At 40.7% G+C, this 26384-nt stretch overlaps 1 protein-coding gene across 5 annotated transcripts in view; it reads left to right on the top strand.

Moving 5' to 3' along the window:
* The window catches only part of Usp7 (Ubiquitin-specific protease 7), a gene marked incomplete at its 3' end in the record, with an annotated part of 105203 nt that overhangs the window by 57703 nt on the left and 21116 nt on the right, over positions 1–26384 (top strand). For all 5 annotated transcript variants that reach the window (XM_076191567.1, XM_076191569.1, XM_076191568.1 and 2 more), the window contains 12 exon segments: positions 6198–6473; positions 7013–7131; positions 8225–8368; positions 10858–11043; positions 12815–12895; positions 13156–13246; positions 15336–15528; positions 18350–18503; positions 19188–19469; positions 21271–21405; positions 22776–22886; positions 25480–25663. In XM_076191567.1, the coding sequence (XP_076047682.1) occupies positions 6198–6473; positions 7013–7131; positions 8225–8368; positions 10858–11043; positions 12815–12895; positions 13156–13246; positions 15336–15528; positions 18350–18503; positions 19188–19469; positions 21271–21405; positions 22776–22886; positions 25480–25663 (1956 nt within the window).

Raw genomic sequence — 26384 nt, 5'->3', positions numbered from 1 at the left:
GTGTGCGAACACCATACATGAATTTAAGAACAAACTAAATGTTGTGAGATACAAAGATGGGTCACCATGAGTATTGCTCCCCTTCCCGTATAATACAACTAGGTAGTTAACCCCTTCCATACGGTGCCGCACACGTAGGCGTCATGGGGAGCGAGTGTATTCGCGAGGCTGCCATATCGGCGTCTTGATTATATTTATTGTAGTCGCCCCTGTGTTTTTACATTCTCTCAAATGTGCCCTGAATCCCATTCTCTGTGGTATTCAAAATTCGCGGGTGGAAGAGAGAACGATCGATATAAGCGGTGACTATATTTTATGATGCGAGTATTATTACGACACGTCGTACGGCTGGCATTGGCTGCTGCCACTGAGATCTAAGTCCATGACGCCTACGTGTGCGGCACCGTATGGAAGGGGTTAATACACACACACACACACACGGTGGCGGATTGGTAAAGCACTGGCCTCACAAGCCAGAGAACTGGGGTTCGATTCCCCGGCCGGGCGGAGATAAGTTGGGTTTGTCTCCTTTCACGTGTAACCCCTGTTCACCTAGCAGTGAGTAGGTACGGGACGTTAGTCAAGGAGTTGTGACCTTGCTGTCCCGGTGTGTGAGTGGTCTCAGACCTACCCAGAGATCGGCAAATAATGAGCTCTGAGCTCACTGCCGTAGGGTGGTGTCTGGCTGTCTCAACAGAGACTGCAGCAGATCCGAGGTGAATACACACACACACACACACACACACACACTTCAGCGAATGGACGGCTTGGATGACGTTCTGAAGAAAACTGAAGTCTGTGGATCCCAACGCAAAGAGAAGTGCCTAGTGTTTTTACAGGGTGGGGGGGAAATTGCTCGTGGAGTAGTGGGAAAGTAGGGAAAGAGGAAAAGGGGAGGGATTACTGAGGGAAATGGAAGGAAATGAGGAGGGAGTAGACTTGGCCCAGCCAGACAAGCGAAAGGTAAACAAAAGACTGAGTGAGGATGAAATGTCTAATAAAAATGTAAAGATTAGAAGTATAGAGAGGAGCAATACAGTAGAAAGTGACGAGAATATGTTCCAGGGATTTAAAGAGGGTGGGGGGACACAACCCCCCCTCCCCCCCGACTGATAAGACTAGAGGAGAGAGTTGATAAGGTGATCGAGGACTTGGAACGTAAGTTAGGTAATGTTGACTCCATTTTCCAGAGAATTGAAAGGTTGGAACAACTAGAGAAGGCTAACAGAAACTTAACTGAAGAAATAGAGGACCTAAAAAGACAGTTAGGAAATGTAAAGGAGGAGAATGAGAAATTGAAGAAGAATAGTAATGAAAACAGAGAGAAAATAGCTAAAGAAGCTAAAAATTGGAGAACAACCCAAGAAGGGAATAAGGTTTCATTCACTGACATAGTCAAACAGCAATTGAAAGAACATAATGAAGACTCAGTTATTAAAGTGATGAGACAGAAGGAGAATATAGTAAGAGAATTAGCTGACAAAAAGAAATGTATAATTATATTAGGAATGGAAGAGAAACATAACCCAGATAGAACCGCAAGAATCAAGGAGGAAAATGAAAGAGTAAGCAGTTTATTAAAATTAGTCCAGGAAGATGAACCAGAAATTATAAAGGAAATTGAGGAAAAATTCAGACTCGGAAAATATAGTACAGATAAGACCAGACCAATTAAGATTAAATTCAGGTCACAAACAACGGCAGAGAAAATTCTATCCAAAACAGGGAAACTAGCAACAAATGATCAATATAAAAAGGTATGGATAAAAAGAGAAATGAATAAGGAGGAAAGAGAGGCAGAAAAGCAGAAAAGAATTGAAGCTAAGGCAAAAAACGAGGAAAGAACGGAGTCAGAGAAAGAGAGATTCTATTGGAGAGTAGTGAACATGAAAATAAAGCAGTTCGACATACTAAAGAAAAACAAGGGAAACAGAGAACACAATGGAAGTGGCAGAAAACTAAGAGCGTCTTACACAAATATAGATGGATTGATAACAGGATTGAATGAACTGAATGATTATTTGAAAGAAAAAGAACCGGACATAATGGGAATTGTAGAAACAAAATTAAAAGGCCCACTACCACCCAACAGTGTAGGACATGATGCATACAATTATTGGATTAGAAACAGAGAGAAAAAACAAGGGGGTGGAGTTATGTTCCTGACTAAGAAGGATATAAACGTGAAAGGTGTCATATATGGAAAGAATACAGTAGAGATGATTATGATAGAAGTGGAAGACCGAGATAAGAAGAGCAGAAAATTTGTGATCAATTATGTGCCTCCGAAAACAGCCTCATGGGAGGAGAGTGAACATAAAAGTATGTTAGAGGACACAAAGATAGCATTAACTAAAATAATGGAAGATGGAGGAAGAATAGTTATGATGGGCGACTTTAATTGCAAAGAAATCTGCTGGGAAGAAATGACAGTAAAGAGTGGTGATGACTCATGGGGAAATGCTCTACTTGAGATGATTACTGACCATTCAATGACACAATGGATACAAGAGAACACTAGGTATAGAAATGAAGAAGAACCATCGAGGCTAGACTTAATAATTACATCTGAACCTAGAATAGTGGACAAGATTGAATATAAAACACCAATAAGTAAAAGTGACCACATATTGATTGAACTGGAACTTAATGAAGAAAAATATATATGAAAAGAAATGAACAATATAGAAAAGGAAGAATGATGTATGAAAAAACAAACTTTGATAAAATAAGAGAATTCTTCCAACAAGAAAACTGGGAAGAAATATACAAAGAAGAAACATCAGTGGAAGAGAAATGGAATATTTTGACAAAAATTTACAAAAAAGGAGTGGAAAAGTATGTCCCAAGACAAAAACAAGAAAAAGAATATGTAAAATGCTGGTACAACAAAAGTTGTAGGGAGTTAAAAGACAAAAGAGACAAAGCCTGGACCAGATGGAAAAAAGACAGAAGACCTGAAAAATGGAAAATATATACTGGTTATAGAAATGAATATGTACAAACGTGCAGAGAGGAAAAAAGAAAATATGAAAAAGATGTTATAGAAAAGTGTAAAGATCAACCAAAACTATTCTACAGATTTGTAAACAAACTGAAAAACAAACAAGACGGAGAAATTAAGACAAGGAAGAGTTGAATACACTGAGGAAATGGAAATGGCAGAAATTATGAACAAACATTTTAAATCAGTGTTTACAAGGGAAAATATACAACCTGAAGAGATTGAGTGGAAAGAAAAAGTCCCCCCAATGGAAGAAATAGAAGTAACAAAGAATGAAATATTGACACACTTGGGTAATTTTGATGTCAGAAAATCGCATGGGCCAGATGAAATAGCAAACTGGATTCTGAAAGAATGCAGGAATGAACTGGCAGACAAAATACATAGCATAATAATCAGTTCCTTGAAAGAAGGAAAAGTTCCAGAAGATTGGAAAAAAGCAAATATAGTACCTATATATAAAGGAGGAAATAAAGAAGAACCTACCAACTATAGACCAGTCTCTCTAACAAGTACAATAGCAAAAATTTGTGAAAGAATTATCAAAAGTAGATGGGTAAAATACTTGGAAAAAAACAACGTACTAAATCCAAGGCAATTTGGATTCAGACAAGGACGATCATGCGTCACCAATTTAATATGTTTCTATTCAAGGCTAATAGATATAATACAAGAAAGAGATGGATGGGCTGATTGTGCATTTCTAGACCTAAAAAAAGCTTTTGACAAAGTACCACATAAGAAGTTGCTTAAGAAATTAGAATATGAAGGAGGAATACAAGGTAAATTGCTAAATTGGATGGAAGACTTTGCAAGAAAGAAAAATGAGAGTAGTGATAAGAGATCAGCACTCAAAATGGAATGAAGTAATAAGCGGTGTCCCGCAGGGAACAGTTCTGGCCCCAATAATGTTTGCTATATATATTAATGATATGGATGAAGGAATTGAAAGCTATATGAGCTTCTTTGCAGATGATGCAAAACTACTGAAAAGAGTGAAAACTGAAGAAGATTGTGAATCACTACAGAGAGATCTAAATAAAGTACAAGAATGGAGTAGGAAGTGGGAGATGGAGTTCAATACAAAAAAGTGTAGTATAATGGAATTTGGAAAAAGCAAAAACAGAATAACAGGATCATATAATTTGGGAGAAGAAGGAATAAAAAAAGTAGAAAATGAGAAGGACCTGGGAGTCATTGTTATGAATAATATGTCACCTGAGAAACATATAAATAAGATTTTTGGAGAAACTTATAATTTAATAAGAACAATCAAAGTGGCATTTACATACCTGGATGAAGAAATGGTGAGGAAAATCCTAATCACCCTGATAAGACCAAGATTGGAATATGCAGCAACGATATGGTCACCAAGTACAAAAAAATGTATAAAAAAACTTGAAAGAATACAAAGAGCAATCACAAAACTGGCACCAACACTCTCAAAACTATCATATGAAGAGAGACTACAAAAACTTGAACTACAGACACTAGAGCAAAGAAGAGAGAGAGGAGATTTGATAGCTATTTACAGAATCATGAAAGGCATAGAAATTACTGATAGAGAGAATCTGATAAAATGGGATGACAGAAATACAAGAGGACACGGAAAGAAAATAAAAAAAGACAGCTATAGAAGAGATTTGAAAAAGAACAGCTTTCCTCACAGAGTAATAGACAGTTGGAACAAGTTAGATGAGAAAGTGGTGTGTGCAAAAACAATACATGAATTTAAAAATAGTTTAGATAAAATGAGATATGAAGACGGGACCCCACGAGCATAGCTCCCCTTCCCGTAAAATACAACTAGGTACAACTAGGTAAATACACACACACTGGGAAGAAGTAAAAAGCGGGGTCCCGCAAGGATCAGTACTGGCACCGATCATGTTCGCTGTATACGTTAATGACATGAATGAAGGCGTGGAGTGCTATATAATTTTTTTTGCAGATGATGCAAAATTACTTAAGGTAAAAACGGAAGAGGACTGCAACTCATTGCAACAAGATCTGGACACAATATGGAATTGGACTCAAAAATGGGAAGTAAAATTCAATATTAAGAAATGCGGCATAATGGAATTTGGAAAGAGTAAAAATAGAATATCAAAAGATTACAGAATTGGGGAAGAAAAAATAAATAAAACTATGAAAAAGATCTTGGAGTGATGATTGGAAAGGACATGAAACCAGATAAGCATATAAACAAGATGTTCGGAGAAACCTACAACTTATTGAGAGCAATCAAAGTGGCATTTACCTATATGGACGAAGAAATGATAAGGAAAATAGTTACTACACTAATAAGACCAAAACTCGAGTACGCAGCATCACTTTGGACACCCAGTACCAAAAAGAATATTAAGAAACTAGAAAGATTACAAAGAGCGACAACAAAACTAGCACTGACACTCGCCGAACTAACATATGAGCAAAGACTATCCAAATTGAACCTACCAACTCTGGAACAAAGAAGAGAAAGAGGAGATTTGCTAACTATCTACAGAATAATGAAAGGAATGGAAGTTTTAGACAGGAACGACCTATTAATGTGGGACAACGGTAAAACAAGAGGACACGGAAAAAAATTGAAAAAGGATAGTTATAGAAAAAACTTGAAAAGGAACAGTTTCCCACACAGAGCGATAAATACATGGAACAAATTAGACAACAAAACAGTATGTGCTAACACTATACAAGATTTTAAGATAAAACTTGATGCGGAGAGATACAAAGACGGGTCACCACGAGCATAGCTCCCCTCCCGTATATTACAACTAGGTAAATACACACACACACACACACACACACACACACACACACTATAAGAATTAAGCAAATTAGATATGGTGAGATACAGAGACGGGACACCATGAGCATAGCTCCCTGTAAGACACAACTAGGTAAATACACACAAACATACACAAGCACAGACAGCCAGTATGTTTGTTGCCCATATTTTAAAAGAAACAAAATTGTGCAACTTAAAAATGTTGGTACTGGAATTTTTCTTTCAACTTCCTGCATTATTGATTGAGTGTCATTTGTAGATCTCTTGCATAGGGTTCTTTGTGAAATACATTCATTGCCTTTTTCATGGCAATCAGGAAATTGAGAATTATCATCAAGATGTTTTGGTCAACATGCATTATTTAGATATACAGTTGTACTACATCCTGATTCTTCTTTTCAGATGACGCCCGTTCAGAATCAACGTTCACATTTAAGGTGCATAACTTTAGTAAACTTAAAGACACGGTGCTGTCAAATCCATGCTATGTACGGAATCTACCTTGGAAAATCATGGTTATGCCCCGTACCAATCAATCACAAGACAGACAACCCCAGCGATCCTTAGGATTTTTCCTTCAATGCAACGGTGAATCGGAATCTGCTTCCTGGTCTTGCAATGCTGTAGCAGAACTTAGATTATTGTCTGTAAGGGAAGGACAGGAGCCTTTCCTAAGAAGTAAGTGAATTTGTTCAGTGTGTACATTAGTAAATTCATCTGTGTACCTAGGGCTTTTTCCCCCATACCAGGGAGGTAGTCAAAGTCAGAAAGCATACAACCACCCCAATCCATTGCACTCCCATCCATCACCATCTCCTCCCTCTCATCTTAGCTCCTCATGGATAAGGGGTCATCCCCATATCCCACACCCACAGCCCTGGGTCATAAACAATGCAGCAAGACACAGCACATCCACAGCAAGGTTATTTCACTTAATCAGCAAACCCCCCCCCTCCCCCTTCATCCCCTTGTGATAATTCTAGAATTTGTATTGTGGTTACATTAGATTTAAACTAATTGTTGTTAAGACACTAGTCCACACCAATGTCATGGTGTCTGCTCTTGGATAAGTTTTTGTAATTTCACTCGTACCTAATGTGATGCTGTGGAACACTAGTGATTTTTTGTTGAAAGATTGAATGTTCCATGGAAATAAACTATAGAATTACATGACAAAGCTGGCCAGGAATGTGTTAGTAATGTTATTTTTCTTACAGAAATCCAGCATTTATTCTACAGTAAGGAAAATGATTGGGGGTTCTCACATTTTATGGCATGGAATGAAGTACTTGAACCAGAGAAGGGTTACATCAAAGATGACACAATTACACTTGAGGTAAGAAACTTTTTGTACAGTGGGAGTAAGATGCTTTGACTTCTTGACTTTGTGTTGAAGGGAAATACAGAATGGGAATCTCTAATCCTCTCATGCTGTCCCATGTAGTTACCTTCTACAATACTCATGGGATCATGGTAGCTATTTTCTTCTCCTTACCATAGAGGATCTAGAATGTATCTCCACAGGCAGCTAAGTTAGATGGGACAACATGTTGTTGTTCCCTAGACTGTCTGTCCAAGCAGTCCCATATACACCCATCATTCACCCACCCCATAAATATATATGGGACAACATATTGATGGGGTGGGTGAATGGGGGGTGTATACTATGACATGGGCACTCCCCTCATAAGGATGAAAAGGCCTTTTGGGATGTATATTAATATATATTTTTTCTGCTACATTGGTTCCCATATTTGTTTAATCATTAGATGTTTGGAGATTAATTTCAGCTGTGGAGGTGTTTAACATGAAGTGTATGTAAATGTAATTTAAACCCTACAACTGACATAAGTAATATCAAATGGTTTGATTCAATTGAAGGATAGACTTGGAAGTTGATAGGGAGGTGGAGAGGGATAGATTCATTCTTCTTATTTTCCTAGGACTGTGCTGAACAAAATTGTCAGGAATAATTTTGTTGCCTTAATTCTTACCTGTGGGTTTTTCTTTCACAGAACAAAATTTGGTTAATGAAAATCACTTGAGTTCAAGGGGTTTAGAAGGAAATGGAATGGGAAGAGAATTTTCCTATCTATATAACAAGCTCGCTGGCTGAGCGGGTTAGGGCGTTGTTACTTGCGGCGAAGATTGAGGGGATGGTGGTTCAAATCCTGCCACCAGCCAAGTTGAACCAAGGGCATGGTTCATTAAATTCCATGCTACAAAGCCCTTTGTGAGGGGCACTGTCCTAGCCTTCCAATAGGGGGGAGTTTGTGACGTTAAACCATATCATATAACAAGGGCTTTTTTCCCCATTATCAGGGAGATAGCCAAGTCAAAAGGGATATACCCTCTCCCACCCATTTCATTCCCATCCAACACCCTTTCCCTAAATATGCTATACTAATTCCTTTTATTCATTTGTACAGGTATGGGTGTCAGCAGATGCGCCCCATGGAGTTTCCTGGGACAGCAAAAAACACACAGGCTATGTAGGACTCAAGAACCAGGGTGCTACATGCTACATGAATTCCCTCCTCCAGGTTCTTTATTTTACTAATCAACTTAGAACGGTAAGAATTTATTTACTTTCAGTATATACAATGGTAGAATGTGGCAGAAAGTTGGAAGTGAGTATTAAGGGAGAGAGACCAGAGGAAATGGATAGCTTTAAATACATGGGTGCAAATGTGGTGGGAAAGGGAGGACTGGAGGTAGAGGAAGAATGTAGATTGAGAGAAGCAAATGAATGCCTTGGAGAATTAAAAAGTGTAATGAGAAATAGACATTTGGGAATGGATACCAAGAGGTTGTATGGAGTGATTTTGCCAACAGCACTGTGTGGGGCAAAAACATAAAACATAAGAGAAGAGGAGTTTGAATGTGTTTGAGGTGAAATGCCTGAAAAGTATGGTAGGGGTTACTAGGCTGGATAGAGTGAGAAACAAAGAGGTGAGGAGGAGAGCGGGGATGGAAAAGGAGTTGGGAGATATGATTGATGAAAGAGTAATGGATCACGTGAAGAATTTCACCCCAGACTTCGACAGGGTGACAATTCTTGTGGGCCATCCTGGTTTTACGAGTCTTTGGTTGTAAAAGTTGATAACAATAAGCATAACCCTCATTCAGCCTACCCTAACCTAACCTAACCTAACGTAACCCTAACCTAACCTAACGTAACCTAATGTAATCTTTATTCCACTGTTGATATTTGGATCAGAGGAGGGATTGAGGAAGTAAGTGACAGAGTTTGGGAAGGTGTGTAGAAGAAGGAAAATAAAGATAAATGTGGGTAAAAGTAAGGTGAGAGGATGGCAAAAAATTGGAAGTGAGTACTCAGGGAGAGATTGGAGGAAGTGGATACCTTTAGATACCTGAGTGTAAATGTGGCGGGAAAGGGAGAAGTCGAGGTGGAGGTAGAATGTAGATTGAGAGAAGGAAGTAAATGCCTTGGTGGATTAAAAAGTGTAATGAGAAATAGGCATTTGGAAGTGATTGTACTGACAGCATTGTATGGGGCAGAAACATGGAACATAAGAGAGGAAGACTTTGAATGTGTTTGAGATGAAATGTCTGAGAAGTATGGTAGGGGTTACTAGGCTGAATAGAGTGAGAAACAAGGAGGTGAGGAGGAGAACAGGGCTGGGGAGGGAGTTGAGAGATCGTGTTGATGAAAGATTATTGGGATGGTTTGGACACATGGAAAGAATGATTGAAGAAAAATGAGTAAAAGAGGTGTGGGAGGCATGAACAAGGATGAGATGGATGGATGGGGTAAAGGGGGCATTGGAAAAAAGTAATGTCTGTTGAGGAAGAGGGAGAAGACAGAAGATAGGGGTGAGTGGAAAATTATTGTGTATAGATGATCCTGTGATGAATGGAAGGGAGTAGGTGAGGGATGGAGGTGGTGAGGGAGAATGTGTGAATGATATTTTGATGCAGCCGAAGGGATTTCTCTCCATCTTTTTTACTGTATGAGGGGATGGAGAGGGAGGGTTGGTGATTAAATGAAGTGGACTTGCTATGTATGTGTTATGTCTTGCTGCATTGCTCCTGACCCAGGGCAGTGGGGCAAGATGCAGGGATGACCCTTCATCCAGGAGGAGCCAAGGAAAGAGGGAGTGAGGGGTGGTGGATAAGAGTGGAGTATGTTGGGATGGAATGGGTGGGAGTGGATTTATGCCTTTGACTTTGGCTACCTCCCTTGTAAGGGGTAAAAAGCCATTGGTATATGTATGTATGTAGAAAGATTTGAAACATGATTGATATGAAGGGTTGAAGAAGTATGGTGGGGATTTTGAGTATGTTTATTGCTGCCACAAATGTTCTTCATGGTGGTCCATTCTTGATAAATTCCTGTAATTCTTGTTGGGTGATGTGTGAGGTTTGTGACTTAATCCACAAGGAGCTAAGATAAAAGATGCACAAATGGTGGTGGATGGGAGTGGAATGGGTGTGTGCCTTGGCTGGGCATCTCCCTAATAAGAGGGATAAGGCCCTTGGTACATAGATTCAAGGAGGACCATTTCATCAACGTGCATCAAACAAACATCTTTCGGTAAACCAGAGGCTTCTTTCCCTTTGTAAGGGAGGCAGCCAGACAAAGCACACACCCATTCCACTCCCATCCACAACCCATGGAATCTGATGTGGCAGACAAGTCAGCCTCTAGTCTTGCCAACATTGCCAATGACAAAATTTCTCATGAAGATTTTATAAAGGCATTTCATTCCCATATTATGAGATAGGAAGACCACTGGTCAGCTGAAGATGCCATTCAATACGAAATAGTCTAATCAATAGGGTGCCACAGGTATGAGCAGGCTAGTAGTGGCCAAAATAAAAGCAACTTAGTGTGGAAGTGAATAGTTTGTTTTTATTTGAGTAGAAAGTGGCAATGACTGCAGCAGCTTGGGCTGTATAAAGAGTCAGATGTTTGTCTACTATGTTATTTCAGAAGAAGCTCCTCTGGGTGAAATGCTAAATACACTGGGTCCTATACTCTGTGTTTGGCCTCTTTCCTACACTGTTTTTATTTATTTGTTTTCTTCTTCCTTTCCAGGCTGTTTATAAGATGCCAACAGAGAGCGACGACTCGACGAAAAGTGTAGCCCTGGCGTTACAAAGAGTTTTTCACGAACTCCAAACAAGTGATAAACCTGTAGGAACTAAAAAGCTTACGAAGTCTTTTGGATGGGAAACCCTGGATTCCTTTATGCAACATGATGCACAGGAGTTTCTCCGAGTGGCAAGTATCTGAGAAGATGTGTCCCTATTTATCTATAAGTTTGTGCAAAGAACCGCTGAGAAATATAACATACAGAAGACCAAAATATTATTCACACATACTCCTAAACCTTTCTCACATAGTTGCCTAACCACAAAAACCTGATCCACACAATCCCTACCAGTCCTAAACCCACCCTGTTCCTCACCAATTACTCCTTCTGTTCCTCTCCAATTACTCCTTCTGTTCCTCTCCTAACCCTCTCAGTCAAGACCCTCCCATAAGCCTTTCCAACTACACTTAATGAGCTAATCCCTCTGAAACTACTACACTCGCACTTGTCTCCTTTTCTGTTGTAAAGTGGAACTATATAGGCAGTCTTCCAGCACTACTCTATCTTAAACACCATCACTGTACCTCCTTTTTTCAGACATTCTGCATGACATCCATCCAGACCAGGTGCCTTAGCTCTCATCATCTTAACAACTGCCTTCACTTCATTTTCCCTGATTTCTCCTCCATTTTCCTCACTCATCACAGTCATTTTCTTAGCGCTTCCTACTGCAACTACCTTTCCCTCCTTATCCTCCTTCGGTATATAGATAGACATACACTTACATCTATCTATATACCAAGGTCTTCCGCCCATTCTATTCTCACTCATTCCACTCCCATCCACCACTCTTGCTACCCTCGCATCTTAGCTCCTCGTATGTTAAATACATACATACATACATGCATACATATATACATATGTACATGTATACCAAATTTGGGGTCACATGGTGATGAGTGGAGGGATGTGGAGGTAGATTGAGCATAAAGGAGGCAAGTAAATGACTGGAGGTATGAAAAATGTTATGAGAAAAAATATGTGGGGATGAAAGCAAAGAGAACATTTATGAGGGAGTAATTGTGTGAATGATATTTTGATGTACCCCAAAGGGATTTCTCTCCGTCTTCTCTATTTTCTGCATGAGGGAAAGGGGTTGCCGATTAAGTGACGCAGCCTTGCTATGGATGTACTGTGCCTTGCTGCATTGCTTTTGACCCAGAGCAGTGGGTGGGAGATGGGGATGACCCTTCATCCACACGGAGCTAAGATGAGAGGGAGGGAAGGGTGGTGGATTGGAGTGGAATGGGTGGAAGTGTATATGTGTGTTGATGTGGCTACCTCCCTGGTATATAGATGATAGATTGTGCCCATGGTACTGTATGGAGAGGGGACTTGAAATTTGAAGGAGGCAGAAAAGAAGGACCTAAATGTGTTTGACATGATGTGTTTTGAGGTGATAGGCAAAGAGGCTTTTGTATATAGATCGATCCATCTATATACGAAGACTCCTTCCCCTTTATAAGGGAGGTAGCCAAATCAAGGCATGCACCCACTCCCACCCACTCCACTCCCATCCACCACCCTTGTTTCCTTCTTAGCTCCACATGGATGATGAGTTATCCTTGTATTCTGGCCACTGCCTGGTTCAGAAATGATGCAGCAAGACAGAGCACATCCACAGCAGGGCACCATCACTGGACCCCCCTCTCAAGAGGAATTCTGTTGTGGGAGAAGCTTTGTATTTTAGCTATTGATCCATTATTATCATTTTTTTTTTTTTTAGGTCATTAACTGATATAAAAATATTTCTACCTCAGGATCAACTGCAGCTTAAACTTACTTATTCATCTCTATGCCATGTATTGATTATATATATATATATATATATGTGTGTATGTATATATGTATGTATATAATTTCACATTGTATAATTTTAATATTTTGTTTATCTTGCAGCTTTTAGACAAATTGGAAACCAAAATGAAAGGCACTTGTGTTGAAGGAATGATCCCAAAGTTGTTTGAAGGAAAAACTATAGTAAGTACTGAACTTGTGTTTTTTCAGCTTATTCCCATGACCTCACTACTCACCTGTCCCAGATCATGATATCATCTGTCTTGTCTAATCCTTTTATGACCTGAACACTTGTTACGCTACTTCTTTCTATTCTTTCTTTCAGTAAGGGTAGGTTCACTATACATGTGTGCAGACATGCACTTTATATGTACATACTGATTTCATAGAAATAGGTTTGGTTGGGCAATACATGAAAAATGAATTTGTCTTTTTTTTTTCAGTCATATTGCAGATGTAAACATGTAGACTACACGTCCTCCAGAACAGAGACATTTTATGATATTCAATTAAATATCAAAGGAAAGAAGAATAGTGAGTATATTTGTTCTCTACTGATGTATTAGTTTGCCAAAATAGTATTAACAGTGCCAGAATGTATTCATGTTTGCAAAATGTGAATAAAGTATGCTTTAAGTGTACAAATGTTTAGAAATTCTGACAGCTTGACATTTGTGGGAATGGGAGACCAGGGAATCCATTTAAGTCTATTCCTGACAAGTTTTTTTTTTTTCATCCTATTCATACACAAATGGTTGTTGAGTAATTAAAGCTATCATTTTGTGTGGAATAAAAGAAATATTATTATTGAGTTCAGATGTGTTGAAGAATGTCTTGTTGAAGATTCTAGATCAGTTATATAGGGTGACTTGAGGTGGTATTTTAGTTAAAAATGGTTGAATATGACATCTATGCATCTCCGTACCAAAGGCTTCTTCCCCAAATAAGGAAGGTAGCAAAGTGGAAGGCACGCACCCAGTCCCATCCATTCCACTTTCATCCACCACAGTTGTTCTCCGCTCATCTTAGCTCCTTGTGGATGAAGGGTCATCCATTTCATAAGAACATAAGAATGAAGGAGACTGCAAGAGACCATAATGCCTACACTAGGCAGTTCCATGTCCATTACCACCTATCATCCCTATCCATAAAGTTGTGTAATTGTTTCTTAGAATAACCGATAGTTTCAGCGTTCACTTCATGGTTACTAAGTGTATTCCATTCACTGACCACCCTATTAGTAAAACAATTCTTGCCTATTTCCTCTTCTCCCACTGGCCTGTGTCAGAAGCGGCACAACAAGATGCAGCACATCCACAGAAAGGCTGCTTTACTTACACGATGACATCCCCCTCTCTGTTCCCCTTATATGGAAATTAGAAAAGATGGGGGGAGAAATCCCTTCAGGCTGCATCAAAATATCATCCACACACAACCACTCCTACCCCCATCCCTTACCATCACCCTTCCTTGCTTGAAAGACTTTAGAAGACAGGAAGAAAATCCCTTCGGAATGCATCAAAATATCATCCATACACAGCCAATCTCCACCTAACCTTATCTCTTGCCATCTCCCTTCTTTGCTCAACAGACGTCCCCTCTTGCTCAAAGCCCCTTTCACTCTATCCATCCATCCGTCCATCCATCTCATCCTTGGTTGCCCCTCAAATTCACTCCATCCATGTTTGCCTTCCACACCTTTTTTGAGAGTAGTAGAGCTTGTGTCAGGATTAGAAATGGAGAGTTACTGACTTTGGAGCAAAGAAGAGAGAGAGGCAATGTACTGACCATCTATAGAATCATAAAGGGGACAGAAATACTTGATAGAGAGGACTTGTTACATTGGGACAAGAGAAACACAAGAGGACATGGAAAGAAACTCATAAAAAGATAGTTATAGAAGAGATCTGAAGAACAGTTTTCCACACAGAGTGGTGGACACTTGGAACAAACTGGACGAAACAATAGTGTGTGCAAAAACCAAACAAGAACTTAAGAGCAAACTAGACACTACAAGATACAAAGACGGGACACCATGAGTGTAGCTCTCCTTCCTGTAAGATGCAACTAGGTAAATACACACTCACAAAGGTCCCTTCTCCCTCATAAGGGGAGTTGACAGAGTTGAAGCACTCTCTCTACTACCACTGTTTAGAGGTCCTGATACTACAGGCTTACACTCACTTCAGATAACTATAAAGTCTTTTCATTGAAGGACCTATAGGCTGAATTGGTTACAGTGAACAGGACAACAAATTTATTAATTGGTTGACTGAAATATTAATATGTTTATTTGGCTCCAAGAGGAGCCAAGAAAAGAGGGAGGGAGGGATGGTGAATGGGAGTGGAGTATGTGTGAATGAAATGGGTGGAAGTGGATTTATGCCTTTGACTTTGGCTACCTCCCTTGTAAGGGGGTAAATGCACTTGGCATATGTATGTATTTACCTAGTTGTATTGTACGGGAACGGGAGCTACGCTCATGGTGTCCCGTCTTTGTATCTCGCCATGTTTGATTTATATGTATGTATGTAATTTAGGTTTTAGTGATGTTTAGTTGTTTAAGAATGTATGTGTACTAACTTTTTTTTTTTTTTTTTTTTTTTTTTTTCTTTCATTGTAGTATACGAATCTTTCAAAGACTACATTACAGTAGAGACCCTAGAAGGAGACAATAAGTATGATGCAGGTGAGCACGGTTTACAAGAAGCAGAAAAAGGCGTCATATTCCAGACATTTCCTCCAGTTCTTCATCTTCACCTCATGAGATTCCAGTATGATCCAATCACAGACTCCAACGTCAAAATAAACGACAGGTTTGTAAAAGTTCTTATTTCTGTTGTAGTATTCAGGACATCGAACAAGTGAAAAAGATGTGTGGGTGACGGAGTTGGAGAAGAGTGCACATATGAAATTACCACTTCCCTGTGATGCCCCAGGTATAACTGCTACACAGGACTCGAATCACCTTACACTATGGTACCCCACACTAACCGTCCCTAGATAACAACATACTATATCTTCCCTGAGTGTATGTACTCCTCTCCAGAGTCTTATTGGTTACATGAAAGCTACAGTTCTCATGGTGGTAGCATAGTTGGAAGCATGCTATATGTGCATTCGCCTAGTTGCAGGTTCAAGTCCTGCTCTTCTCTCTGATTCCCTACAGTAACCTGCCCCAACAGTCCAAGCATATAGGCCACAGTAACACGTTCTCTGGGTTAGGTTCCTCACAGCCACCTTGATTGAGAGAGTTTTTGCGCCCAGTCTGTGTACCTCCTGATGGTAATGAGGGGTTGGGTTTTGAAAATGGGTAGTTTCCTTGTTGATCTTGCAAGACCACACCCCATTTTTTGCATACGCTAAGGATATCTCTGTTCTATTCTTGTAACACAAGCACACTACTTCATGCAGTTGACCTCTTCTTTCTCCCAATCCCATCAGTACCTAAGCTCCTTCAGGCATTTTGTCATTCCATAAGGTGGTGGCACACTAAGCAATTCTTGCTAGCATGCTACTTACTGAGTAGAAACAACTTCAATTATGACTTTTTGTTTTTCAAATGTACAAATGTCACATTACTCTTGTCATGTAGTGAGAAGCTGAATGATGAGCTAAGAAAAGTTAAACCTATACAAATGTTAGACATATTGTTGAGATATTCTTATGGAAGTCTAGGATATTGTAACCGAAGTTGTTTTTTACTCAAAGAAAGTAGCAGAAGCAAGTAGCATGCTAGTGTTGTATGCTACCACCTTTACTTTTTCATACAGTAGAATCTTGGTTCTCAAATGCCTCACAAATTGAACAAGTTGATTCATGACCAACCCAAATGGAGAAAAATGGAAAATGGGGCAAAATTCAGTGTTGTGGGAAAACTTCACCCTGATATAGCTGTATCCAGCAGATAAGTACATCTTAATCATTCCTCAACCAAATAGGTTCTGGAACAGTTTTCTAGAATGGATTGTGGTTGAGAACTGAGGGTCTACTATATATGCCCACTAACACCTGATTTCTATTGCCTCTGTATGATTTCTCTCTATTCATTACCAGTCACACTCCAATATATAACAAAACAACAATTGTTTCATGCATTGTTTTCATTAGGTCTTCTTCAAGAGAGACCAAGGGCAGTGTATTGATTGATTGATTAATTTCATTAGCTCCACTGGGAAACATTTCTTTCTACCACTTTTGGAAACATTTCTCTCTACCACTTTTGGGGAACCTGCCTACTCTCCCTCACTCACTCACGACCTGTCTTTTCCTTCACTCCTTCACTTTCATTTATATCAGTTCCTAGTTATCTATTAAGGCAATTAGTGATAGAGTTTGAGAAGGTATGTGAGGAGAGAAAGTTGGAGGTATGTAGCAACATTAAGGGGGATTAAGGGAGTTGGTGATGGAGTTTGGGAATGTATGATTGGAGAAAGATGAAGGTAAATGTGGCTACAATTTAGGTGATGAGATGTAGAAGGTGAAAGGGCGGTAGGAAGTTGGAAGCAAGTCCTAAGGGGAGATGCTAGAGGAAGTGGATAATTTTAAGTATTTGGGGTCATATGGGGCAGGAAATAGAGAAGTGGAGGTAATCTGTTGAGTGAGAGATGCAAGTGAATGTCTTGGGGGATTGAAAAGTCACATGAGAAATAAGCTTCTAGGAGAGAAAGTCATATGAAGGGGTGATTGTACCCACGACACTGGATGGGGTGGAGACTTGAAATTTAAGAGAGTCAGGAAGGAGAAATTGATGTGTTTGAGATGGTGTCTGAGAATTATAGTATAGGTTACAATGTTGGATAGAATGAGATACAAGGAGATGAGGAGGATAGCAGGGGTGGAAAGGGAGTTGGTAGATAGGGCTGCTGAGAGATTATTGGGATGGTTTGGGGACAGAAAATAAAGAAAGATTAGTAAAAAGACTGGGGAAAGCAGAGGGGTATGGAATGAATTTGAGGGGACAGCTGAAGATGAGATATATGGATGGAGTGAAAGGGGGCTTTGAGAAAGAGGGAAATGTCTGTTGAACAGAGAATGGAGAAAGTAGGGGATAGATAACTGATTTTATATCTGTTCCATTTTTTCATCAAGAAGCAGTATATAATCGTTTTAACCCTGTGAATACGATGATGCCAACGTAGGTGTCATGAGGTGCGAATGAGTATTTGAGGATGCCAGTGTTGCTCCTGATTATATTTATTTTGTAGTTGTAGCTGAGTGACCCTCGTATTCTGTGAACAGGATTGATCACTTTTTCTTTGGTTACAAACATTCTGGGTGAAAGAGAATAAGTAAAACAGTTGTAACTTTATATTTCATAATGTGTGTATTGTGATGCATGGAAGGCAGCTAATGTGTGTGGGAATATTTGACTCGTATTGAAGAAGTTAATCTTTCGGTCATGGATACCACCATAACTTTACTCTTTGATACATTGACTTTCAGTGTATTCTCCCGGAAATCCTATTGTATTCAATCTCCCATCTGTTTCTGTAAGCAGAACAGTGTTATCTGCATATTCTAGGCTCTTAATGAATGAATGTCAGCATGCAGATAGGGTTGGTGATATTAAATGCTTTTACAGTATATAGTAACATTTATCCTGACTCGGTCTTATGATATCTTTTCTTTTTAAAGGTACGAGTTCCCTGAACGGCTCAACTTGGACCAATTTCTACAAAAGGCCGACACAACCCCAGCTACGTATGTTCTCCATGCTGTGCTTGTTCATTCTGGGGACAATCATGGTGGACACTATGTAGTTTTCATCAATCCAAGAGGGGATGGCAAGGTAGGTGTCTTTTCTGTAATGTGAAAGGAAGGAAGTAATAGTTGTGTGGATGTGTTGTAAACTTACAGTAAAACATCAGGTTTAGATTCCTGTTGTAGTGTGTGGCCATACAAGGTAATTGATTCCACTATTTTATCATATGTAGATGTGCATGTAGGAAAGTGTTAGAAATATATGTTTTTTGATGTGGAACTTTTAGTTGTTGTTGCTGTTGTTGTTGTTGTTGTTGTTCCTTAGTCTGGCTGAGCAGTCCCATCTCATTGAGGAATGCCACAGCTGGAACTGGATTTTCCCACAAATACCTTATAGTGTGTACGTTGTGTTGTTGGCATGTATGATTGTGGACAATGCAAACATCTATAAAGTTTTGTATAGTATAGGGTGAAGTGTTGCATCCTGGACAGTCTGTGATACGGTCATCCAGCCTCTTCTGATAGCTTAGAAGGGCTGGATGGTGAAAGCACTGCAGCCTGGCCAGGTGGATTTACTCCTTTCATGGGAGAGAGGATTCGGAGGGATGGATATCATGGGGTCTGGCATGCAGCAATATATTGTCTTTCAGTTTGATGATGGACTAGTGAGATGAACTTTTAGTATTTTCATGCTGAGGCATTTCATCATCAAATGTGGGTTTATTTAAAGTATTTTGTCTGGAAATGAAAATGTGTATGTATTTCTTTGCAGTGGTGTAAATTCGACGATGATGTAGTGTCCAGATGTAGCAAGCAAGAAGCAATAGACCATAATTTTGGTGGTCATGAAGATGATGTTAACCTAACTGTGAAACACTGCACTAATGCGTACATGTTGGTGTACATACGGGAAGCAAGTCTCCGCACTGTTCTACAGGAGGTCACGGAAGATGATATTCCACAGGAATTAATCGACCGGTTGTTGGAAGAAAAGCGTATTGAAACAATACGGCGGAAGGAGAGAAGTGAAGCTCATTTGTATATGTGTGTCCAGGTAAATTATGTCGCTTTAGTGAAAGAAAGTATTTTTGTTTACTTGATTGGCATTCTTCATAAGTGTCATAAGTGATGAGACATGAAAGTGTGTGATTGAATAGAAAAAAAATGTCTCAAGGATGATATTGTTGAAAGTGAAATTGGGTTGGGAGGTATCGTTTGTGAGTGGATATGGCCCTGGAAGTGAGAAAAGTGAAGAAGGAAAAATGTTTTGGAAGATCAATCAATCCATTGTCCCAGATTTCTTGCAGGAGAGCACAAGCCTCCTGGGTAGCTGGCATCCACTACTAGATTGGCCTTTAACTTCTTCATTCCAACCATATTGTCATACTCGTCCTTGTGAAAGACACGTTTATCATGCCAGCATCTGAACCTGTTGCATATGTGTTTTCCTTTAATTTAATTTCCTGTACATGTTTAATGCCTTCACTACCAAGGGGTATAGTGCCATGGAAATGAATAATTGGTGTTATGCTTGTTAAAAGGGACAGTTGTGTCACACAGTATGGAAGGGGTAAAGTCACTCAAGGGAACTTCAAAAAAAGTATTGATAGTGGATGGGAAAATTTATGAAGAGGCATCAAGACAGGCTGAAATAATAAATGTTGGTTTTGAATCAGTTTTCACAAGAGAAAATTACATCATGGGGAAAAGAGGTGTAGCCATAAACGTTTTGATAAAGTAAATGTGGAAATGTTTATGGGAAAACCTCCAGAGCCTGATGGGATCTCAAACTGTATACTTAAGGAATGCAGAGATCAATTGGCAAACAGGATTAATGTCCAAATTGTATGGTCATTAGAGCCAAGAGTCTGTCTTTTCATTGCCCCAAATCTCTTGCTGGAGAGGCTGCGGGTTTCCTGCAAAAGAGACCAGGAGAAACGGATGGATTGATTGATCTCTTGTAGAGACCTGTGGCTCCAAGTAACCAGCAATGGCTACTGGGCAGACCCATAAATCACTTGGGGAAGGAATATTGTATTTAGGGATTATTAGTATTGGGCAGTGTAGAATGAGATGCTTTGTCTTCTGTGTGGTGGTTGGGTGTTGGGCATTTTAGTACAGGGAGGTGCAGGATAGGTATACAGTCTCTAGACCAATCCCAGTATGAGCCAAGACAAAAGGGGATGGGGGAAACAAATGGGTGTGGGTTTGGTGGAGGTTGGTTGGTTGTCATTGTTGCCATTCCTTAGACCAGCGTTTCTCAACCAGGGTTCCGCGGAACCCTAAGGTTCAGCAGAAGGTTATTGTAATAATGTGATATAGACATCATCGTATCTAACCTATTATTACGATGAAAATAAAATGAGAAAGATATGGTATATGTGTTTGTGCAGGGGTTCCTTGAGACATGCAATTTATTTTAAAGGTTACGCAAGGGTGAAAAGGTTGAGGAACGCTGCCCTAGACTGTCTGGCCAAGCCAATCTCCCTGAGGAATACCATGACTGGAACGGGTTTTCCTACAAATCCCTTATAGTGTATATGTCGTGTTGTTGGCGTGCATAATTGTGTACAATATAGTCTTCCATAATGTGTTGTAAGGGGTGAAATGTTGCATTCCGGACATTAATCAATGATATGGTCATCCAGCAGCCTCCTCGGGTAATTTAGAAGGCTTGGAGAGTTGCTCCACTGGAGCCTGGCCAGATGGACTTTGTCATCTTGGGGAGAGAGAAGATTCAAAGGGATGAAGCAGCTTTGGTGGACGTTTGTTCATACTTCACAGGCAATCTCCCATATAAGGAGAAGAAACTTTTTCGGATACAGATAAATAAACAAATCTTTTTTTCGTTCCAGGTTGTATTAGAAGATGCATTTTCGGGTCATCAGGGAAATGATCTTTATGATCCAGACAAAGTAAATTTTCGTATATTCAAGGTGAAAAAAAGTGCAACTCTACAAGAATTCCTAGAACAAGTATCAGAAAGTCTTGTAAGTGTGATTCTATCCAATTCTTGGTTGTAATTTTTTTTTCCATATGAGGGGGAAGAAGCCCTTGGTATATAGTTTTTGATACTACACTCTTTCTCTCACTCACTCACTCTCCTCTCTCTCTTCTCTCTCTCCTCTCCACTCTCTCTCTCTCTCTCTCTCTTCTCTCTCCTCTGTTTCTGTCTGTCTCTCTCTCTCGTCTCACTTGTCTCTCTCTTCTCTCTCCTCTGTTTCTGTCTGTCTCTCTCTCTTGTCTCACTTGTCTCTCTCGTCTCACTTGTCTCTCTCTCTCGTCTCACTTGTCTCTCTCACTCGGCTCTCACTCGCCTCTCTCACTTGTCTCTCTCTCGTCTCTCTCTCGTCTCTCTCTCGTCTCTCACTTGCCTCTCTCTCGTCTCTCACTTGTCTCTCTCTCGTCTCTCACGTCTCTCATCTCTCTTGTCTCTCATCTCTCTCGTATCTCGTCTCGTATCTCGTCTCTCTCTCCTCTCCCTCTCTCTCCTCTCTCTCCCTCTCTCTTCTCTCTCTCCTCTCTCTCCCTCTCTCTCCTCTCTCTCCTCTCTCTCTTCTCTCTCTTCTCTCTCTCCTCTCTCTCTCTCCTCTCCTCTCTCTCTCTCTGTCTCTCTCTCTGTCTCTCCTCTCTCTCTCTCTCTCTCTCTCTCTCTCTCTCTCTCTCTCTCTCTCTCTCTCTCTCCCCCCTTCTCTCTCTCTCCCCCCTTCTCTCTCTCTCCCCCCTTCTCTCTCTCTCTCCCCCTTCTCTCTCTCTCTCTCTCCCCTTCTCTCCCTCTCTCTCTCTTCCCCTTCTCTCTCTCTCTCCCCTTTCTCTCTCTCTCTCTCTCTCTCCCCTTTCTCTCTCTCTCTCTCTCTCTCCCCTTTCTCTCTCTCTCTCTCTCTCTCCCCTTTCTCTCTCTCTCTCTCTCTCTCTCTCTCTCTCTCTCTCTCTCTCTCTCTCTCTCTCTCTCTCTCTCTCTCTCTCTCTCGCCCTTCTCTCTCTCTCTCTCTCTCCCTTCTCTGTCTCTCTCCCCCTCTCTTTCTCTCTCCTCTCTCTCTCTCTCTCTCTCTCTCCCCCTTTTCTCTCTCTCTCTCCCCCTCTCTCTCTCTCTCTCTCTCTCTCTCTCTCTCTCTCTCTCTCTCTCTCTCTCTCTCTCTCTCTCTCTCTCTCTCTCTCTCTCTCTCTCTCTCATGAAGTCATCTTGAATAATAGTTGAAGACAATAATGATCTTGTGGTTCTCTAAGCTAATAAACTTGATCATTATAGTTTTGCATTGAGAATTTCAGTACTCTGTGTGATTCAGAAAAAAAGAAACCCCTTATAAGGGATTTGGAGATTTTGTACATTTCTAAATTAAGTTACTTTTCTCGTTTTCAGAAATATCCGGTGGAACAAATTAGACCTTGGCCTCTTAATTTAAGGACAAATCAGACTAATAGACCTACTCTATTAGACCTTGATACAGACCTTAATAAACAACTCATAGAGGTAAGTGTTGTTTATTGATGTATTTTATTAACTTTCCTAGACCCACCCCAAACCCCATACTCTGCCTGACTTCCCCTGACATCAAGCCTGTTGAGAAAATGTCCCCAAGTAGAGCAAGAACTACATTGGTATGGTGGTGATCAGGCCATCACACTGCATTGAAATACACTCAATCCCCCATGAGTCTGTATTTCATAACTTGTATACCATAAAGAATATACCAAAGACTTTTTTTCCCCCATATAAAGGAGGTAGCCAAAAAACAAAGGCATAAAAACCACACAAGTTGGCAAGGTTCCAAACTTAGTTACATTTGAATTCCCGAGGCAGATTTTTGCAAATACTAAGCCCCCATTAGTCAGGCGTTAGATTTATTCAAACTCGTCATCAGTTGGTAGGAATTCAAGGTAAATGGTTTGAAACCATTTATTTTGGATAGAAATAGGGTTACCAATATGACTCATACATACATATAAGAAGGGCTTTTCAATTCTCCCTGTCTTCTCCTTTTATGCATGGGGGGACAGAGGGGGGTCACCGATTTAATGAAGCTGCCTTGCTGTGGATGTACTGTGACTTGCGACACTGCCTCTGACCCGGGGCAGTGGACAAGGTGCAGGGATGACCCGTCATCCAGGAGGTGCCAAGATAAGAGGGAGGCTGAAGGGGAGTGGAGCATATTTAGGGATGGAATGGGTGGGAATGATTTTATGCCTTTTTCTTTTTGGCTACCTCCCTTGAAAGGGGGAAAAAGCCTTGGTATATGTATGTATGTATGTACAAGGGAGGTAGCTAAAGTCAAAGGCACAAATCCACTTGCACCCATTTCATCCCCATATACTCCACTCCCATTCACTCCCTCTTTTCTTGGCTCCTCTTGGATGATGGGTCATCATCTTGCCCACTACCTGGGTCAGAAGCAGTGCAGCAAGACACAGCACATCCACAGCAAGGCTGCTTCATTTAATTGGTGACCCCCCTCTCTATCCCCTTATGCAGAAAAAGAAAGGGGATGGAGAAAGGGAGTCTCCTATTAAATGAAGTTGCCTTGCTGTGGATAACTCAAAAGTTGGAAAGTCTTAAGTTGGCATGGACTGTGCCCTTATCATGCTGAATTGTGGGAGGTTTTCTGTAGTACCAATTAATAGGAAGGTTGCTGTGTAAATGAAAAGGCCCTGCTGTGGATGTTCTGCGTCTTGCTGCATTGCTTTTAACTCAGGCAATAGGCAGGGGAAGGGATGACCTTTCATCCATAAGGAGCTAAGATGAGAGGGAACCAATGGATGTTGGACAGGAGTACAGTGGATGGGAGTGGGGTAATGCTTTGGCTGGCTATCTCCCTTACAAGGGGGAAGAGCCCCATGGTATGTAGATAGACTACCTTAATGTTGGGTTATGGCTTAAATGCAGTTTTTCCTTTGGGAACTGGAACTGAAGGACCCCTCAGTTGAGCCAACGCTTGGGGTAGTCAGGTGGAATACAGAGTTTTTGGGTTGGTTCCTGGAGCAATTGTTCTAAGATCTGAGTGCGCATGTGCCTTTGCATGGATGCTGTGGCAGGCTGTTGGAGATGGTTGAACTGCATGATGCTGGGGCAGTTTCCTTGTTGCGTTAGATTGGTTGCTTCTGTGCATTGTAATGGAGATTATGGGTGGGTTTGAAGGCTGTAACACGTAACTACATGACTGTCACCCTCCGTGGTTCTTCTTGGTGAGGCACCATTTATCCAAAATGCAGCCACCACACAGAAGGCACGTAACACATAGTACACATAGTACACTTGCTCATTTCAGATAGCTCCACAGAATCAGTATGTGGAGTAAATTATGGGCTGAATAGTGGGCTGTGACTGGTGCATGCTATTGTGCCCGGGAAATTATATTTACTTTATTATTTAAATGAAAGAATGAGTGAAGAAAGATTAGTAAAAGAGGTGTGGAAGGCAGAGGTGGAGGGAGTGAACATGAGGAGGCAACCAAGGATGAGATGGATGGATGGGGTAAAAGGGACAGGAAACGGGAATGTTATTTGATGAGGAAGGAAAGAAGACAGAAAATATGGGTGAGTGGAGAATGGTTGTGTATGGATTGTACTGTGATGCATGAGAGTGTTGGGGGGATGGGGGTGAGGGAGTATATGTGAATGATATTTTGATGCAGCCTGAAGGAATTTCTCCCTGTCATCTCTTTCTGCATGAGGGAATGGAGAGTGGAGGTTGCCAGTTAAATGAAGCAGCCTTGTTGTGGATGTGCTGTGTCTTGTTGCAGTGCTTCTGACCCAGGGCAGTGGGTAAAATGCAGGGAAGACCCATCAGCCAGGTGGAACCAAGAAAAGAGGGAGTGAGGGGTGGTGTAGGTGTGGAGTGGGTGGGGATGAAATGGGTGGGAGTGGATTTATGCCTTTGATTATCTCCCTTGTAAGGGGGAAAAGGCCCTTGGTAAATATATGTATTTATTTATTTTATTTATTTATTTACTTTTTTTATGAATAGCTTCCCCAACCTCATATTCTTAGGTTTGAAAATTGTCTACCATCTTGAAAGTTGTATTGTCCTACCTAAATGTTGACTAAATACATTTTTCTTTGCTCCACAGATAAGTGAAAATATTAATCCATGGACACTGTTTATGGAAACTGTGCCCCCAGACTCAGGCCTGAAGGCTCTCCCAACCTTCGACAAGGATTCAGATGTTCTCCTTTTCTTCAAGTTTTACGATCCACGGCATAAACGGCTTCACTACTGTGGACACCACTATATGCCCATCTCCTCCAAACTCTGTAAGCTTTTCAGCTGTCTTTGTAGAAAGGGTTGATTAGAATGTATAAAGTAGAGGTACTACAGCTTCCTGCATTTCCTCTGACTCAGGCAGTTGGTTGGGGGAACAGGGGAGGTCTTTCATCCAGAAGAAGCCAAGATGAAAGGGGAGAACAGATAGGTGTGAGATGGGTGAAGGATGGATGCATGCCATGGTTAACCACCTTTATAAGGGGGAAAGGGCCTTTTTGTATATGTATATATACCAGGGCAGTAGGCAGAATATGTGGATGACCCTTCATCTATGAGGAACCAAGATGAGAGGGAAACAAGGCTGGTGGATGGGAGTGGAATTGGTTTAGTGGGTATGTGCCTTGACTGGCTACCTCCCTTATAAGGGGGAAGAAGCCCTTTGGTGTGTAGATAGACGGATCGAACGAACGAATGAATGAACAAATTAACTACCAAGCTTTAAATGGTAGTCGACTTGAGTTCCATAGGTGGCTGAATATGATGAAAATTCTCAATAGTGCAAGGAAAGCAAGAGGTCTGGGTTGTATTGAGTGGGAGGGGGAGCACTTATAGTTGCCCATAATGATCTCTGTGCAGTGTTAAAGGTGTCTATCATGAGAAAATGCAAGATAACCAAGGCAGATCAAGAGAAAACGGCGACGAGTTTGAGTCAAAGGTCGACACATACGTAGACTCCTCTGGAGGCACTATACTGAAACTAAAATGTAAATA

The sequence above is a fragment of the Oratosquilla oratoria genome, chromosome 10 (assembly GCF_046742065.1).
Source record: "Oratosquilla oratoria isolate Oo_2021 chromosome 10, ASM4674206v1, whole genome shotgun sequence".
Lineage (NCBI taxonomy): Eukaryota > Metazoa > Arthropoda > Malacostraca > Stomatopoda > Squillidae > Oratosquilla > Oratosquilla oratoria.
Note: the sequence above shows the minus strand (reverse complement) of the source record. Positions and strands in the feature narration are given on the sequence as shown.